The sequence below is a fragment of the Eublepharis macularius genome, chromosome 4 (assembly GCF_028583425.1).
Source record: "Eublepharis macularius isolate TG4126 chromosome 4, MPM_Emac_v1.0, whole genome shotgun sequence".
Lineage (NCBI taxonomy): Eukaryota > Metazoa > Chordata > Lepidosauria > Squamata > Eublepharidae > Eublepharis > Eublepharis macularius.
This window is the reverse complement of record NC_072793.1, coordinates 44047372-44065958: the sequence shown is the minus strand read 5'-3', so window position 1 is coordinate 44065958 and position 18587 is coordinate 44047372. Positions and strand designations below refer to the sequence as shown.

The 18587-nt window shown below is 39.6% G+C and overlaps 1 protein-coding gene across 1 annotated transcript in view; it reads right to left on the bottom strand.

The window, feature by feature from the left end:
* The window catches only part of LOC129329171 (bromodomain-containing protein 4-like), a 118288-nt gene that overhangs the window by 15715 nt on the left and 83986 nt on the right, over positions 1-18587 (bottom strand). Inside the window, 5 exon segments of the mRNA XM_054978615.1 lie at positions 1920-2406; positions 2408-2466; positions 2879-3185; positions 4116-4168; positions 17288-17398. Coding sequence (XP_054834590.1) covers positions 1920-2406; positions 2408-2466; positions 2879-3185; positions 4116-4168; positions 17288-17398 — 1017 coding nt within the window.

Genomic DNA, 18587 nt, shown 5'->3' with positions numbered 1-18587 from the left:
ATTTCATTTGTATCATTATTTATGCCCATGACTTTCTACTGTCCCATCTTTGTTTTGTTTGTCTATTACATACTGTAAGGTCTTTAAGCAGATGCCCTCAGTGGCTGTTGCTAAGCAACCATAATAGTTTAGCCAGTGTAACAGTTTAGCCAGGCTTGGTTACTGTCAGTAAATGGCAGGGCTCTTTCCAGGGATGTTCTGGCCTTTGAAAGGATTCATTGGAGCTAGCACAGAATCACTTGGCCATTGGATACAACATGCCTCACCTAGGCCTGCCTGTTTGCTACTGTTAAACAGCAGCAACCCCCTCCAAAAAAAGTTAGCACAGTATTTAGAGTTTCTGAGCAAGATCTGGGAGTCCCAGGTTCAAATCACTGCTCTGCTGTGGAAGGTCGCTGAGTAAATTTCATCCAGTCATACATACGCAGCCTAACCTCACACTCAGTCTACTATGGAGGCAAGAAGAATGATGTAAGCTGCTTTGGGTCCCCATTGTGGAGAAAGGCAGTATATAAATGAAGTAAATCAAGAAACACAGGTGAAGTTGAGGGGCAGATAAAAGGTAAGTTTAGTGGGTTTGAAGGAAAGGAAGTATGGAAAGATGAGCACATGGAAGCTGCAAAGAGGACTGAAAGAGGAAATTGTGTGGGGGAGGGGGCACAAGGAAAAGTGAAGTACCCACTGCACATCCTTTCAGGTTCCCGACCATATAACTGGGCACAACTCAACTACCACCATGCAAAGGGGCCATAGGAGAGAGGCTGCTGGGAGGTGAGGGTGGAAAGTGAAGACAAGAGGGCAGACAAAGATGGATGAGGAGAGATGGAAGCAGGAAAGGGGAAAGTGGCTATGTGGGGCAAGGAAGGGAAAGAGGACCATGGTGGGGGAGGAAAAAATGAGATGCCCCCCGCAAGTTCTTGTGGGTCCCCACTTATAATACTATTTAGCATGTATAGAGTACTTTCAATATAGAAGTGCTTTTAACAGAATCACAATAAGCCTTATAGTAGCTCTATAAGGTGGGCCAATATTAACCTCATTTTTTAGATGGGAAGGTTGAGACTGAGAGAGAATGGCTTGCCTAAGGCCCAGCAGTGACTGACATTTTAACTGGTCCACTGCTTACAGTGTAATCCTAGGCAAAGTTACATTCTTCACTGAAATTAGAAGGGTGTAAGTATAAATATGATCACCATGTTTGGCCCTCCATGCTATACCACAAATATGACATAACAGGCTGCTTTGCTGACTGGAAATGCCCTCCTCCATCATTTATGGAGAAGGGACACAAAGATGACATTGTTGGCAGTCCCTGAGGCACATGTGGTATTATTTTCAGTTGTTTTGTTGTTAAGCAAAACAAAGTAAATCTACACACTGGGACAGACAAGGCATGGAAGCGCCTTCTGCTGCTCTATAAAAACGACTGGATGCACATGGCTCACGTGGATTTTGAAAGCAAGGACAGGGAGGGCTCATGGAGACAGTGAATGAGCAACAACAGGAGGCTAACTGGCTGTACAGATGTCAGCAGACACTTAGAAGCTTCACAGCCAACTGGAGGTTCAATTACTCAACCGTGTGAACTTTTCTTTTATTGATGATATTTTTGTAACTATGCAATGTTAGCATAATGCTATCAACCTGAAAAAAATCAGAGGGGAACCTAAACAGGAATACTATTAGAAAAGCCTTTCCCCCCCATGCACCACCTTAAATTACCTTCTGTTTGCCAAGCACAATTCAAAACCTCAAAAGGTTTTCGTAAGACTTACAGCAGTGTAGCCTCCAAAGGTCAGATGTTGTTATCCCACTCATTTGGTGTTCATTTGCAGTGGTAGAGTTTAGAAGTACCCAGAGAGGCAGTCTGTCTCTCTACCACTTATAAGCTTAAAGTTAGCTCATGCTAGGCTACTCACCGGCTGAATACGGGTCCGGCTTGTGATGCCGCGGTGATGGGTGGTGTTGGATGACTTGCTGGGGCTTTGACGGCTGCTGGGGTGGTGGCTGCTGCTGCTGCTGCTGCTGCGGGGGTAGGTGCTGCTGTGGAGGCGCCTGAGATTGAGGGATATGGGAAGGGTACTGCATGGGCTGCATATGTACTGGCCTCTGCTGTGGCTGATGCTGCAACTGTTGCACTGGAGGATGAGCGGGAGGCTGTAGGGGTGGCTGAGGCTGCGACTGGACCTTCACTGAAGGGAGGAGAGACGTTGGTGGCTGCGCTTTCTGCAGCTGCTGTAGGTATAGCTGCATCTGGCTGTTGCTCAGGGGCAGGTTGTGGTGAGGGGCAGGAGGTTCTTCATCCTCCAGAAGAACCTGGGGAGGCTGGGGGAGCGCAGGCTGGGGAAGCATGGGTTGCTGGTTAAGAACTGGCGACACTGCTGGAGGCCGAGAGGGTTTGGGGGGGGAGGGCGGCAGCTCGATTGCTGGGTCGGGAGGGCTGCTGAGGCAGAGCGTTGTGCAAAGCTGAGGAAGAAAAACAGCAATGCCTGGCATCAGAGACTACAGCACAGATATAGAGACCAAAAACAAGTGGTGGCCAAGTGCCCTCATATAGACAGACATTTGTCTAATACAACTTTGTCCTTTTAACATCAAAGGGAAAAAAACACAACACCCCCCCCCCCCCAGAACACAGCTATGCAACCAAAGCCAACAGGCCAATAAAAGAAGCTCCTGCATATCAGGGCATATGTTTTGCATTCCAATTCCTGACCCTGCATAGACAACACCTCTTCATCCTTTTACCATCCTGCCACACCACTATGTTTTATCTTAGGTGAAACTGATGCTTCAACTCCCCACCAAGCTCTACCAAGGGCACAGCAGCTCAAACAACCCTTAAGGCCAAAAAGCAAGTGACTTGAGGCACGCTCACCTGGAGGGGACACCACTGTATGCTGATTCAAGTGAGGAGGAGTGCTGTGCTCAGGCTGCTGTGGGAGATGGGGAGGCATCTCTGGTTGAGGAAGATGCATAATCGGCTGAGTGAAATGTGAGATAGTGTCAAACATGTTCCCTGGGAGTGGATGCTCCATAACTGGGATCTGCGCTGGAACAAAAGCTGGAGGCGAGGACTTGACTGGAGGGGCTACTTGTTGAGGGACAGGTGGTGGGGGCGGTGGCAGCTGCTGGGGTTGCAATTGCTGCTGCTGCTGCACCTGTGGATGGTGGTGATGGTGATGCTGTGGGAAAGAAACAGATCACAAAAGTCAACAGAACAGTTCTGGGGCCATCTTTCATAGCCCAGGTCACACACAAACTCTCACAAACAAAATCATCTTTGGAGGAGGAATTTTTGTGCAGAGAAGCAGAGAACGTAAAGTGTCATGACACCGTTTCCCCACCCAGTATGCTGTGCCAGTTCTTGCCTTCAGCTATTGCTCATCCCCAGGTGACAACTGCCTTTTTGCAAAGCTGAACACCCAACTGGATCTTCACAGCTGTTTGGGGTGTAATGAAGGAAAAACGGTGAATGGAGAACAGGTTACGTGCCCCTTTTCTCCCATGGCTTGGCTTCTCTCCTAAAGTGCTTTTGATTATAAACAATTTAGCTACTGGGGCTTCATTATACATGCGAGCACATAGTTTCCCCCTTAACAAGAATATCACCGATCACTGAACCTTGGGCTTGGGAAAACATGGGGGAGAAAAAAACAGTGTTGGTCCTCCAAATAATCAATGCCAGTTTCAGCAGAGTTGCAAATGTAGATGAGCATTCTTTCAGGCAACAGTCGTACAGAGCAAAGGGAAGGCACAGTGTGCGGCTCAGCTTTCACCCCCTGCTAGTAGTAACTGCACAACTAAACTAGCTGAAGGATTTTATGACCTTACAGCAGGAGGATTTCGAAGGCCAACTAAGAGAGGGAAAATCTCTGGTTAGCGACAGCCTCTTTTGTTTGAATGATACTTCTTTATTTTCCATCACTTTCACCTGGGAAGAATATTATCTAGGATACCAATTAAATCATGCTTCTCCATGGCCAGGAATTCAGTCCAACTTCTCAAGATGAGAAGAGCAAAGAGTCTCTTGGACTCTTTGTTGGAAGATCTACCTAATGCTAAAGAGATATCTATCACATGGAAGGTCTCATTTCCAAAAATGAAGACCTTACCTTCTTCTGTTCACGTCCAGAATGTCCTTTTTTCTTAAGTTTTGGGGGCATTTCTGTGGGAAAAGAACAAACAATTATTATGTGGGAACTTTACAATGATGGCGTTCAAATCAACGTTGATTGTTCTGATGACACTAAGAATCTTGGCTTGGTATAACTCAGTTTTTATGTATACACAGTCAACTCTCTTCATTGCAACTTAAGATGAAACGCCCCAGCACAGAGAACACATTTTTCTTGCTTTGTGCACACAGAGACACACCAACCAGAAACTCTAAATACTTAGAATATGACTGTAAGTAATAGCTCCAAATCAATGAGCTACTGCAAGCTGTTTAGCTAACATCTCAGAGAAAGAAAGCAAAACTTGTGCTCGCCTTTATGGGCAGTTTTCCTCCAACCAGCATGGTAGCCAGCATAATTTACCAAACCTTCCCTCCATATTTTCTTTGAACACTGCTAAACAATGTAATAAAAATGACAGCAACTGGTTTGTTTTGAATTAGGAGCTCTAAATACCTCCCCTACGCAGGCTGCTGGATTACCACCAGACGTCCAGAATTCCATCTATACAGCAACAGTACAGGCAGGCTTCCTACAATGTTTGCTTAAGCTTTGTATGGTGCAGCAAAATGCCCCAGAAATGCCTTCACATCACCATGCTTTCCTGAGACTGATGGATTTCTGGTACTAGAAGAGTTTACTGGACATTTCTATGTCCATTGAAGTCATTAAGTATAACTCTGCTTAGGATTGCGCTGTTAATTTTACATTATAAAAACTATTCTTTTTTGAGCAAATTGGGAAGCTGTGATAATCAAGCCGTATCAAGCTGGATGTGAGCAGGAAGGACTATCATTGAACAATTCATCATTTGTGTAATGCTGTCTGGCTACCGTTGTTCTTATGGTTCACTTTAACAAGGCAGCCTACTTAAAGCACAGACCAAAGGAAAAGCTTTTCTTTTCCAGAAAGGAAAATTCAATCTGATTCTAACAGGTATTTGTTGTAAAGAAAAAGGAACCTTTCTTCACAAAGAGTAGAACAAAATCTTTGGATAGCTTATTTTTAATGGTACCATTTAAAATACTGGCATGTACAGAAATGAAATCACATGGGATTTCCATAGGCCAAAAGACGTTTGAACACAAAAGGATTTCCCTAACAGACGATGCCAACATTTACAGATGGGAGTCTGCCCAACTGGGCAACAGTTTCAAACTCTTGCCAGGCCCACATCTACAACTCCTCCCTGCCTTACGCACAATGCCAAATAGTATGGATCTATGTAAGTCTTTGAATATGCTGCTAAAATAACTCTTCAAGTTTCTACTTTTAAGTTGCTTCTTCCAGAATAAATGTCCTTTTTGCCCAGCATGAAAAACAAATAGGGAATTGTCCAACCCAAGTCTGGATTTCGTAAGATCAGATCTTTCCGCAACTAAAGTTGGTGCAACTCAAACCCAGATTTATTTCTCCTCAATTTCAGATATGTCAACTCAAGGGCTTTTCAGTGACCGTCTGATAAGGACAGCATATAAAGAATCTCTTGCAGTGTCACACAAAATTTAAAACTGAAATGGGAGAATAATTTGTTACTAATAATTTGTTACTATTATTTCCAATAGTAATTATAGAAGGCTAACAATTTAGCACCTGCACATTATTTTCTTGGGAAAATGCAAGCAAAAGAGCTCTATCAGCTTCCATGGCCTGTTTTAAAGATCCCCAAGGTTTCTTAGTATCAAGACCTGTACTAGAGGAAGTGGTTTATAGTGCCAACTAGTGATACCTTAATTCTATTCAACTTCAACTTCTAGGAAACAACGTCATAAAAGGAGGACTGAATCCAACAACTCATTTACGCAAAGGAAAGAGTCTTGCACCAGCAGAACAAATACTTTAACCTCCAAAGCAGGATTTCTTGTTATGCAGAAGTGAGTTATAAGATCCAGCCCACAGAAGAGTTCCTTTTAATTATTTATTTTACTGCAATATAGAATGCAGCTTTTACTGATCAATTTGTTGCTGAGACAGTGAGCTTGGAAGTGTGCAGATGTTCAGTAGTCAGAATGTGAACAGATTAGAAAACAAGCAGGCACCAGCCACAGAAGACATTACATAGGTCAGCTACACAAAGTCACTATTATTGCTCCTAGTTAAACTTTCTTTAGGAAACTTTTAAGATCGTAGCTTGATAAGATCTTAACTATGTCAGTTTCCAAGTAGCCAGTTATTGCTCAGTAGTCTACCTATCATAATTACATTAAAATACTACACAAAATATCTAAATGGACCATAAGGAATGACAGGTTAATAATACAAGATGCAGGTCCACACAAACGTGTGTGGTATGTTGTTACGTACAAGCCTAGTATCCCTTTTAGTAACATTACATTCATTTCCAAGGAGAAAAAAAACTACACACAAAAAAGCAATGCTGTAATTTCATTTTACGACTGGGGAACTAAGCAGATTAAAAAGAGGCAAAACAGTTATGGCTGAAATCCCAAAGTTTTGAGGCTGTGCTTTTGCTTAGGTCTGTCTCTACCACTGTTCCACAAGTACTGTCTTCCAGGCTCACTCAAAGAAACCAAACAACGTTTAAAATTTCTCCTTAGTATGCATGCTATGCTGGGAAATGCTGCCAGGAGGTTCTATGGGGAAAGCATGCATATTTGTGCTAAGTGTGCAACTGCAGCCCATAGCAAGTACAAAGACTTCCCAGTCCTTAATTTGAAGAGCCAGGCCTTTCAAATTCAACTTGAGAATCCAATCAGATCAATACTTTTGATATTTGCATCACAAAGCCTCAAAGAAAATAACATGCAGTCCAGCTGTTACTAGGCTACCAAATGGCACTAACTCTCTCCATCCTCTTAGAAATCACAGGGACATGGGTGCAGTCTTTCATCTGAATCCAAACCTAGAATCCTTGTTTGTGGCAGCCATAGAACTTGGCTTGCAAAAGTGTGCAGTGTTAAACATTCCTCAGGAAGGTTCTCCATCCTAGTTTAGTTATAAATTTTACAGCTAACGGCCAATTAAAATGGAGGCTCCACTGAACGCTTGTGCGCACGAGTATGTGTACACTCAGCTACCTATATATATTAAGAACCTGAAAAAGTGTTTGCAGCAATGTCTAATTCTTCTCTTTTATCATTTGTTTCACTAAGATGAAGTAATGAAACAGATTTGTTACTACAACCTCCCTTTTAGATTGCTCAAAATCTTAGTAACAGAATTTGCAGATATCAACAGTTCTCACTCTTAAATGCACTCTGTTACTCTAAGAATAAGCTAACCTACCTTTACCATATTTGCATCATGCTTTCCCAGTCTAGAGTCACCAAGTTGTACTGTTGGAAAAGGAAAGCAAACTTCAGAAAGAACATATGCTGTTCTGTTTTACTGGGACAGGGCCAAACAAAACAAAACAATGGAAAGCCAGAAAAGGCTTTTAGCATCATGGCAAAGAAAATAAGTTCTCAAAATATCAAAACACTTTTGTAGGGCATTTCTAAGGCCCGACACAATTTAGAGTACAGATGCTGCTGAAAAAGACTTCTGCATGGTTGGACTTGCATAATGCTGTAGAGGCATCTTCCCATATGGGGGGGGGGGCACCAGATTATGAAATTAGCACCTGCCCTAGGCAAGTGCAGCACTAATATGGTACTTGCTATGTAGGCAATCCATTCCAGATGTTGTCATAGCTGCATGGAGCACCAACTAGAGTGAAGAAATTTTAGCAATTCCTGAAGTAACTTTTGAATTGGGCCTAACTGGTTGCAGTCTAAAAATATGCCCAGAGGCTTCTGACAAAATTCAGACAGGTTGCAGCTTATCCAACTAAAAACTACTGTAATTCAGCTAGTATCATTTCTGCCAGTGTGGAACACAGGAACTGTTTGGAAGACCTCGCTCAGTTTGACATCAAAGATGCAAATATATCAGCTATATGCTCTTGAGTTTTTAAAAAATGTTTATTAGCCCCTTTTTTCTAAGTCCCATAGGTGATCTCTGTAAATAAAATAAACATTTTTAGAAGATCTTAATATTTTAAACAGGTAAACATTATCCCTGAGTAATAGTAAACTTCTCTTTTGGTAAAACTCATCTTCTATTATTGCTATTTGGCTCTAGCTCACTGCTTTTACATGTGTAGATGCCCAAGCCTACATAACTCTGCAGTACTATACCTACCCCCTAATTAGATCCTCTCCCTGAAAGAAAGCACCTCTTGCCAGTATTTCATGTAGTGGTTTATTTTTAGAAATCCTCATTCCAAATTAAACGAATATTATAACCTAGTGAAAAAATGAATATCCAGACAAGATATGATCATATTGCAAAGGACCCTGCAGTCTGTCACCAAGCACTACCACCCATGCTTTTAAATGAAGATTTTCTAGGTTTGTTTCATCAAGCAAAAACTATTAAGTATTTTGACAACAGTATATTAACCTAAGTTAGAAAGTCCTGAGCCTTCCAGAAATACTAAAACATTTAAAGAACTCACAGTTCTTATGTGTACAAAATCCGATTCACTCTCACTAAAAATATTGACTATAAAGGGGGTTTTCTACTCCCCCCCCTTTTTGTACTTTTTTAGACGGCACAGGGGCTGCAGTTGTGGGTGGGGAGAAATTGGGAGCGATCATTGCCCTGTGCATGCAAGGAAATGCTTCTTGTTCATGCTGGGGGGGGGGTGTTTTTATTTTAGTCCTGTAGAATGAAAATGATCAGAATTCACTGAGAAGATTCTAGTTTGATTATTAGCGCCTAAGAGGTTTCAGTAAAAGAAACTGGTTTGTAAGAAAAATTTTTATTTGCCAGTTGATCATACAAGACTACTCAAAGCACATTAGGAACAAACAGTGCTTTCTCAGAAATATTAGGGACTACGTAGTTTATGTGACATCTTTCTTTATATTGCTAAAAACTGATTTCCTTTGGAGAAGTAATCACTGTAATTGGTAATAATATAATATATACAAATAGTGTAATAGTATACAAAAAAATAATTTACCCCATTCTGAAATGTGTTAAAACTACAGTTTTAGTTTTTATACAACAGGTACATTTTTGTAGCAAACCAAATTCTTTATTTTTATTATTTTAGAACAAAAATAAACTATACAATTTGCTTCTAAAAGTATTGTGATTACATCACTGTTAAATCATTAGCATGCACATAAAATATAAAAAGATTATATAAATTATTTGTAAACGTAAAATAACTGAAGTGCTTTATAAACAGCTGAATAAAAATGACAGCAGACAGTCAATTCATTGGCAAATGCATTTTGAACAGTTCACACATTCGAGTAAGAGAGTGCAGAATTACAGCTTTGCTAAAACATGCAGTTATACATTCCAGCAAAAAAGTCAAGTCCTTATCCCATCCCTTCACAGAAAGTAAAAACAAACAACAGGAACAAAATGAAGAAAACAATTTAACAATGCTAATATTAACAGTATGTTTTTAAAAATCCTGAATATAGTATTTTGATTTAACTTTCACTTTGTAAGAGAAACTCTTCATACTATGCTGATGTGGGGATCCACAGTATGAAGTTTTGATGTGTTGAGTGGCTTGCTTATGTGATACTGTTCTTTTCATGTTTTAATGGAAGGCTTTGGATCTGTTTCCCTTCCTATGCATGGTCTTTTTTATTGTGTTAGGTATGTAGTACACCTTTCCCAAAAACATAAAGTAGATCAACTGATAGTTATGTACAATGATGCTGCTCTGTATTATTAATCTAAACACATATTAACATTTAGATCTTAAGTTTGTATTGTCACGCTCTGTACTTAGCATTACAGAGAAAGGAGTAACCATGTTTAAAATGTACTTCTAAGACAGCTGTTGGTGGTATATAGCTTTCAAGAAAATTAAAATATTTCACTGGAGGAATATAGATTTAAAAGTATGAATAATCTCTGCTAAAATAAAATAAACAATAATAATTTAATGCTATTCAGTGATCTTGCAAGCATCGTGGTTGCTAACCACAGCTCCAAAATGGCAAGGGCTTTCCCAGTTATTTCAACATGGCTGCACTTTGCCACTGGGGCAGGGCTGTACCCTATATTGAGCTTTACAAAGAAAGCCCTTCCTCACGTGGAAACTAGGTAACTTTCCAAGGCTTGCAAAGCTTAACATTAGGCTACATATAATACACTAACATTACTCTCTATTGTTTAAGATAGATCTAAGCCTGAAACACAAATCTTCCAAGCATACACACGACTGCACGGGCATGCACACACACACTGAGTAGGCTGTAACAGGAGAAAAGGTGGTCTACTTTTCTGCAACTAGAAAGAAGGAAATTATTAAAATGAGGCAGTATATAATGAAATCAGGCAGGGTCAACTGTAAATGGTTACTTCCCATAAACATCCATATAGAGAAGTGGGCCATCAGTTGCCTGGAGAAGATACGCTACCTTCTGACATATTAAAGGATCACAGCTCAATCATGGAACTTTGTGTATATGAGTGTCTTTATATCTTCACTAGTTTTCAAGACAAACCACTGAATGGCTTTTTAAACTAAAAGAATAAGTTAGAGGTTCAGGGGGACAAGCCATTCAAAGAGAAACTAAGAAGCAGGTGCTCACATAGCTATCATTGCTATCACAAAGAAAGTAGTCTACTCAGAAAATTCTCATGTAGCAAATTTTTTTAATAAAAATGTGTAAGTTTTTATAGCCAAAGCCAAAGGGAACATCATTTTCTGTAAAATTTTTCATTAGCCTAGATAACTCTTAATGAACTGAGTCTGAAGGGTTTTTTTTATAAAAGGAAAAGGATTGAAAGGAGGAAAAAGGAAAGGATTTAAAAGCTACATGCGGTCCGATAAACGGCAGTCCAAATCAAAAGAAATCCACTGAGAAAGGGTACAACTACTGTACAGAGTAAAGTTGCCCCATACGCTGAGATCTAGCCAGCTACACTGTTTGGCACTGGGTATTTAGCCATTGTTTCAAAGCCTGCATTATAAGAAAGAAAAAAAGTGTTCTCTTTTCTTAACTAGCACCTAAATATATATTTACTGAAAATGCTCCCAAATCAGAGCACTATGCTGAGCTGCAGCACAAGGAACAAGACAGGCAAAGTGCTGGCAGTTCTAGATATGAGCTCGCAAGCATGTGAGAATTTGACCTGGATCAGGACCATGGCTTGGGGGTGTTGCAGATTCTCTATTATACCTTGTCGAAGTGAGTTCTACAAGCAAATTCTGTTATATCTGAAGTGATTGGTTTTGTTTGATCTGAATCAATTTCACTGGGTAACTTCTAAGTTTTAGTATTATGGGAGGAGAAAAATTTATCTGTACCTATTTTGTACGTAACTTACAATTGGATAAACCTCTACAATATCCCTCCTATTTTTTTCTAAATTAAAAAAGCTACTATTTTAGCCTTCCCTTGTGGGGAAGGCACTCCCACCTCTTGATTTTCTGCAACATTTACAGCTCTATGCTACTGTTTTTGAGCTGGGGTCACTAAAACTATACATAGCATTCCAAATGCAACTACATCATAAGCATTATATAAATTATTATTACATTGCCTGTATCATATTCAATCCTTTTCCCCAGTGTGTAACCTGCCCTTTACACCGCAACCAGAAATGATTTCTTGCTTTCATTGAACTATATCACTACTGGCTGCAGCAGTGGTGAAAATGGCAAAATCTATATTAAGGATTCAGAAAAGGACTGAAAATTGAAGGTACCGTAACAGTATAAATCTATGGTATGGGCTCATTTTGCTACTCTCGTGGATTCAGACTGCTGCTCTTCTGGTAGGATGTTTGCAATTTACATTGCACATTAGTCTTAGATATTAAAAGCCAAGTGGTCCGTATCTGAGGATACTTAAATCTGGAGATTGGAGCCATGAACTGACAAGACAGATCTTCTTACACACCTGAAAAATGCCCCATGTTTGCTGAAAAATCTGAAATCTTAAAAAAAAATGAGGAGTTAAAAAAGACCATAAATTACAAAGGAACACCTGCAGCTTTAACCAAATCCCCTCAGTGGCTATTGCTAGGCAACGGTAACAGTTTAGCTAGTATTCCAGGCTTGGTTTGTCAATAAAATGCAGGACTCCTTTCAGGGCTGTTTTGGCTTTTGAGGGAGGACTCATCATGGTCAGACCCAGAAGCATCCCCAAGCGACTTGCTACCATGCAACTGGCATGACTAACCCAGGCCTGGCTGTTTGCTATTGTTCAACAGCAATGCCCCTCACTCCAAAAAACAGTGTACTGTAGGGGTTAGAGTTGCACCGGGGAAACCCAGGTTCAAATCACCACTGTGCTGTGGAAGCTTACCAGGAGACTGATACAGTTACACACACTTAGTCTAGCCTACCTCTTAGGTTAATACTTCTCAGGATAATATAATATGTTGTGAGGTTAACAGAAAGGCAAGGAGAATGATGTAAACTGTTTTGGGTCTCTATTGTAGGAAAAGATGGTATATAAATGAAGTAAATAAATAATAAAAGGTGGGTTGTCTGGTGGGTGGGAAGGACAGAAGGAAAGGTGAGCATATAGAGGCTGCCAGGACGATGGAAAGAGGAAACCGTGTGGCAAAGGAGATACAGGGAAAAGTTTATTACCCCCCACAAGTCCTTGCAGGTTCTCCGCCATGTAACTGGGCCCAGCTCAGCCAGCCCCATGCAACTGGGCCACAGGGGACAGGCTGCTGGAGGGGGTAAGGGAGAAAGGTGAACACAGGGAGGCAGACAAAGGTAGGTGGGAAGAAAAGAAAGTTGGGAAAGGGGGAGAGGCTATGGGGGCAGGGCAGGGAAAGCAGACATGGTGGGGGGAGGGGGAAATGAGGTTCTCTCTCCCCTGCAAACCCTTGGAAGTTCCACTCTTGTATTGTTCTGAACCTACTGAAGTCAACAGTCTTAGAAGAGAGCAGTAGTTCTACTTAAAATTACAATGTAATTATCCTAACTGACACTCAATCAACTGTAGACTGAACAATCTCTGAGGAAATATATTCTTCTGCTTGAATTAGATCATACCTGCAGAGTACACTTTCAACATCATTTTCAGGAAAAGCAGTCAAGGAAATCTGGGTATGAACTTCCAGTAAATCTGACAGTGCCCTATATATACAGCAGATGACCTATTTTTTATCTTTACTATCTGAGACTGCTGATAGGGGCTCACATGTATACAACTCTCTCCATCACTTCTGGCACATAAAAACTAGTATGTCACACAGGGTTAACCCTTCTCGCTGACATGCTAGTCCTTTACGTGCTGGCAATGTTTTTTTTTATGGAAGTTCCTTCAATCCTGTGAACTTCCACCAGCGACCTCAAGTAGCACAAGCTGAGAAACAGTTTTAGCCCCTCATCCATTATTCTTTACAACTAAATCTATGTCATAAAAACTGAATGGAATAATCCACATCCCATGCAAGTGAATGGCAAAAACCTTAACTCTCATTAATTTGAATGGAACTGAAATGCAGCCTAAACGTGTCCAAGGAAAAAGATCAAGTTAAAAAAAATCTAGCCTCATATCATAAATCAGCTCTATTTATAACAGCTCTTATTCTCCCATTCAATAGCTCTATTGATACAACTCTGATACGACCTACACCCTTGACATACATAATTTAAATGGGCAAAATATCTCATGTTATGTTTTCACTGTTACTACTGTATTCACTCAAATGCAAGACTAGGTCCCCCCACCAGGTACTGCCATCCCCCCCAAAAGTGATCATTTTAAATTTGGATACAATTTACATTTACGTCTAGTAAAGTTTTGTATATAACTTTTTTAGGGTGGGTCATCTTACATTCAGTGTTGTCTTTCTTTTGAGTAATTACATGTAGTATAACCATCAAATGAGTGTATTCCTCTGTACAAATAATGGCTGAACAATTCCTTTAAATGAAAATTTTATTAACGGCTTACTCTTTTTTCTGGGTCTAACACTTTATTCTGTTCCATCTTAGCGACATATGCAAATATTTTAGCTAGGTTCTAAAAAAGGAAGATACATGAAAAAACTAACTGCACATATTGATGATTTATGCACCTGGTTTCTCAGGCACAATTTCCACTACTTTTCCCTCAGGCAATTTTTAGCACAATGTATATTGTCTCTTCAGGGTTTGGAATTGTCAATAGGGAAATGAGAAAGCAAAGCTCTGAACTGTGGGCAGGTCACTCCTGCATATACATCCCTCTTCTATGGATCCCAAAACCTTACCATTTAACACCCTAACCTAAGAAAAAAGTCAAAAGCCAAAGATCTAAAGCAGTTTTATGAGGAGTTGGAAGTAGATAAAGGTTCGCTAGCATTTTAAATACTGTTCTAGTCCTAGATACAGAGTGCTCTGTTGGTTTGTGTGACAACAGGAAAACTGGAGCTTGATCCAAAGGAGTGTAAGCAGAATTTCATCACCACATCCGGATTTCTCTGCCTTTCCCTTTCTGTTGCAGCCCCCAGCTGTTTCTCAGGGTTGGAGCATGGGATGTGGTGGTAGGGGCTGCAACTGGAAGGAGTCATCTGAGGAAAGTCAGGGCCTCTCTTCCATTACGGGAAAACCACTTGTTGGATTCAAACCACTTAAGTTACAGTTTTTATATTCAATATATGATATCTTATGACCAAATATATATACAAACTAAGAGCATTTGAAGGTGATAATGAATATTTGAAAACTTGCCTTAAATATTTTGAAGTGGTTATTTCCCCCGCCCTGCCCCGCCCCAAAATCAGATGCTATGCCTGACACACATGCCTGTCCTTGCATTAAAACACAAGCACCATTTACAGACTTCATTCACATGAAATTGCTGGTTTTATAAATTGCAAAAAGAGTACAAGAGCTTGGCCATGCTTAAGACTACAACTATCTCTGAGAGTAAGTGCAGAAGTATGACACGATAAAACTGAGACAATAATGTAGCAGCATCCTGGAGCTCTCTCAACCCCAACTACCTCAAAGGGTGATTGCTGTGGAGATAATAACATACTTTGCAAACTGCTCTGAGTGAGCGTTAAGTTGTCCTGAAGGGCAGTATATAAATTGAATGTTATTATTATTATTTCCTCTGAAATACTCTCCTCCCATCAACCCCAAATATTTAAAAATTGCAGTATAAGCAACACCTTTATTGTGGCCAATTAAAAGCTGATAATGATGATCCTATTTTATTAGAACTCACATGAGTTTTCTGTGATCTTTCAGTAAACCCTAATGAAGGTACTTCTGGATTTTTTCTGATGAATCCCCAACGCTACTACAATTTTAAATTCAGAAGAGTTTGTAAAATATTTTGAGCATTCTTTGGTTTTAACTAGTGAGAGAAAATCTCTTTCTTGAAAAATTCAGGTATACATGTATCCCTCTGTATTGTACCCTCTGAATGTATTATGCTCATTAGGCAGCTGGATGTATATGACAGCTATTTATACTTGGTAAAGTAACATACTTTGGTCTATATTCATTGCTAGCAAGAGCTGTGACCTTGCAGTAATGTGGAGATCAAGTTTTCCTGCTAAATGTGTACAAAATTCATACAGTTTAAATAAACGTTTTGGAGAAAACCATCTTTTTACTCCTGTCTCTCTATTAAGAATTACAATTATATTCAGTCCAATGTTGTAGGGAAAAAACCACAAACTACAGAATAAGATTTTTTTCTTCTGCCAATCAGAGATTTCTGTCTCAAGGATTGCCCAATAGCCAGAGACCATTCCATAAGACTAATACCCTATCAGTACTAATAACAAGATTCAGAACTGCTGTTTCTGTGCTGAACAGCAACAGAAAGAGGGCTTCACAAAAACTCTTATTTAAAATACTTGCTTCACATATGTAGAGAGCTAGAACATTAAACAGTTTTCCAGATACAACTGCCAAATGAAAGAAATACTATTGAAATTCCTTCCAACAGGCAGTAAAAGAACAAAGCTTAAAAAACCCCCACCAACTCAACTGTGAGCTTGAGAAACAATTTTAAATCTACAAGTAGTTTTGAACTACAGCTGCACAGCTAAATTCTTTTTACCTTAGCCACACAGATAAAATCTACTTTCCCTTCTCTAGGCCTAAGCAATTTATGGAGCCCTTTTGCATAGCTAACTAGGAAGGAGGGTTCTTTGCTGCCAATATGACATTTCTTTTTGTGATGTAGGAAAGTACACCTTACCATTTCATACACAACTCCTAATTACTGCTTGCATGAATTTGATTAAACTTTGAAATGTGTTAAGTTTTAAGATGCCATTCCCAACTTGCTAAAGTGCAAGTCAATTTTGAAACTGATTTAATGAATAAAACTTCTACAAGTTGGCCAGTTTCTGAACTGCTTACATTTGTAAAATGCTTACAGTGGTATATACATGAGAACTGTAAAACTAATAGGGCAGCAAGGCAGAATTCTTTTTATGGTATATTTTATAAGACACAGTTAATTTTAAAAATGTTTCTTTCTTTAAAAATACACCATTAAAAATACACTACTTCTGGGTCCCATATAACCAACCACAAAAGCTAGTTTGACCTGGAAAAATGCTTATGTACAAAGATAGGGGTACAACATTATTATTAAAAAAGTAATACCATTTGTGAATCATGTGAAACCTGCAAAAGCTCTCAGATTAATAGCTAAAACAACACTGATGTGGTATACAGGAAGATGTTTCAGAACATTTCTGCCCAGAGTTCAGTCTATTTCCCCACAAAATCTTCTTAGTCCATTTTTTTATCAGACACAATCAACACATCACTGGATTTCACTGACAATATTCCCAAATAAAGGTGCTTTTTACTCACAGTAATATTAGAAGACAGTTAAGGAAAGGACTGTTTTCTAAAGCTGTGACTCTATATAATTAGACACCTAAAGTTGCATCTTGGCACATATTACAGAAGTGTCCCCTACATCCTAAATTAATACAGCATTTTAAATGTACCTTGCAACAATAAAAACACCTTCATTATACTGCTGGGTCCAAAGTTCGTAAGCTCCACATACAGAATCTATACCATATATAGACTGTTTTATTACAAAGACAAAAAAAATTAAAGACCAAGCCAGTACTAAAAACATATTTATTTATACAGGAAACAGGTATAGGACCGAGTCTTTAAATAATCTGCGTCTAACCTGTTTCTGAATCTTCACTGTCGGAGGAGCTGGACTCACTGGTGCTCTCAGACTCTGAGGAGGAGAACCCCTTCATTTTAGAGGAACCAGCAATTACATCCACTTTCTCTGCTGCAACAAGATAATAGCACAATATTGTCAGTGGATGAGAATATAATCCAAAACTCGTTCTTGTGCTATGCAGTACTCCCACTAGATACAGAAAGTCAGTCATGTTTTCCTCATGGAAAATTTCTTATGCTGGCATGTATTCTATGACTTTATTCCCCTCATGCTGCTCTCTGGTAAGCTCTCACTTACACTTTTGCATGTGTAAGGGGGGCTCCATGAAAAACACTGGTCCTGCACAAGTGGAAGTGCTAGAACAGGAAGAAGGGAGCACCACAGCAGAGGAAAGTTTCCCCAGCAGCTGGAGAGAAGGGTAATGATGACATAGGATCTAAATCCATGAAATGTTGTTTGGATTAAACAAAGCACTCCTTCAAAGGGGCAGTAAAACTGCACTACGCTGCTATCATTTTCTTCCATAGGTTTCAAGGAAGGCAAGTGGAAGAGAATTTGCCTTACTGTAGAAATACAACAGAATTAAAAATTCTGTAGCATTATACTGAAAAATAGTGTAAAATACTGTAGCATTATACTGAAAAAAGTTACTAAAGCTGCCAAATAGGTATTTGTCAAATAGCTCAGCATCCCTTAATTGCAACACCAAATTGGAAATCTTTACTGCTGCCCTGCACCTCTCTTTAAAAGCTGTCTCCTTTCTTTGAATATTTATGAGAAACAAACACAATATAAACGTAACACTATTAATAGTTTTAAAAATGTGGAAAAATATCATAAGGTATGATACCATCCAGTTCTGTCTTACTCTTATACCCCAAAAATTCTTTGTCTGGGCATGGGGGCGGGGCGGGGCTTGCAACACAAAGTAAACAGTTTTGAATAGAAAATGTATAAATTTGAGAAAGCAGTGAAAACTAACTCTAACAGTGTATTATGTTCCAGTGAAACAATGTGATGTGTTTTTATTCTTGAAGAAAATACTTGCAACTGTAGTCTTACATACAGGAACACTAAAATCCAATAGCCTGTACCAGAGGCCATCAAGATGAAGTCCAGCGTAACATCTAACACATCTGCTCCTGTTATTAATCTAATCCATCATTTGTTGGAAAGGCTGCAGCTCCGGAGTGAGGGCCTTTTTCCTTACATGAGTTTAGAATGCCTGAATACTATTATCTCTACACAGCGGTAGGAGATTTAAAATACAACGCCGAAAGGTGAAGCAACTGCTCTG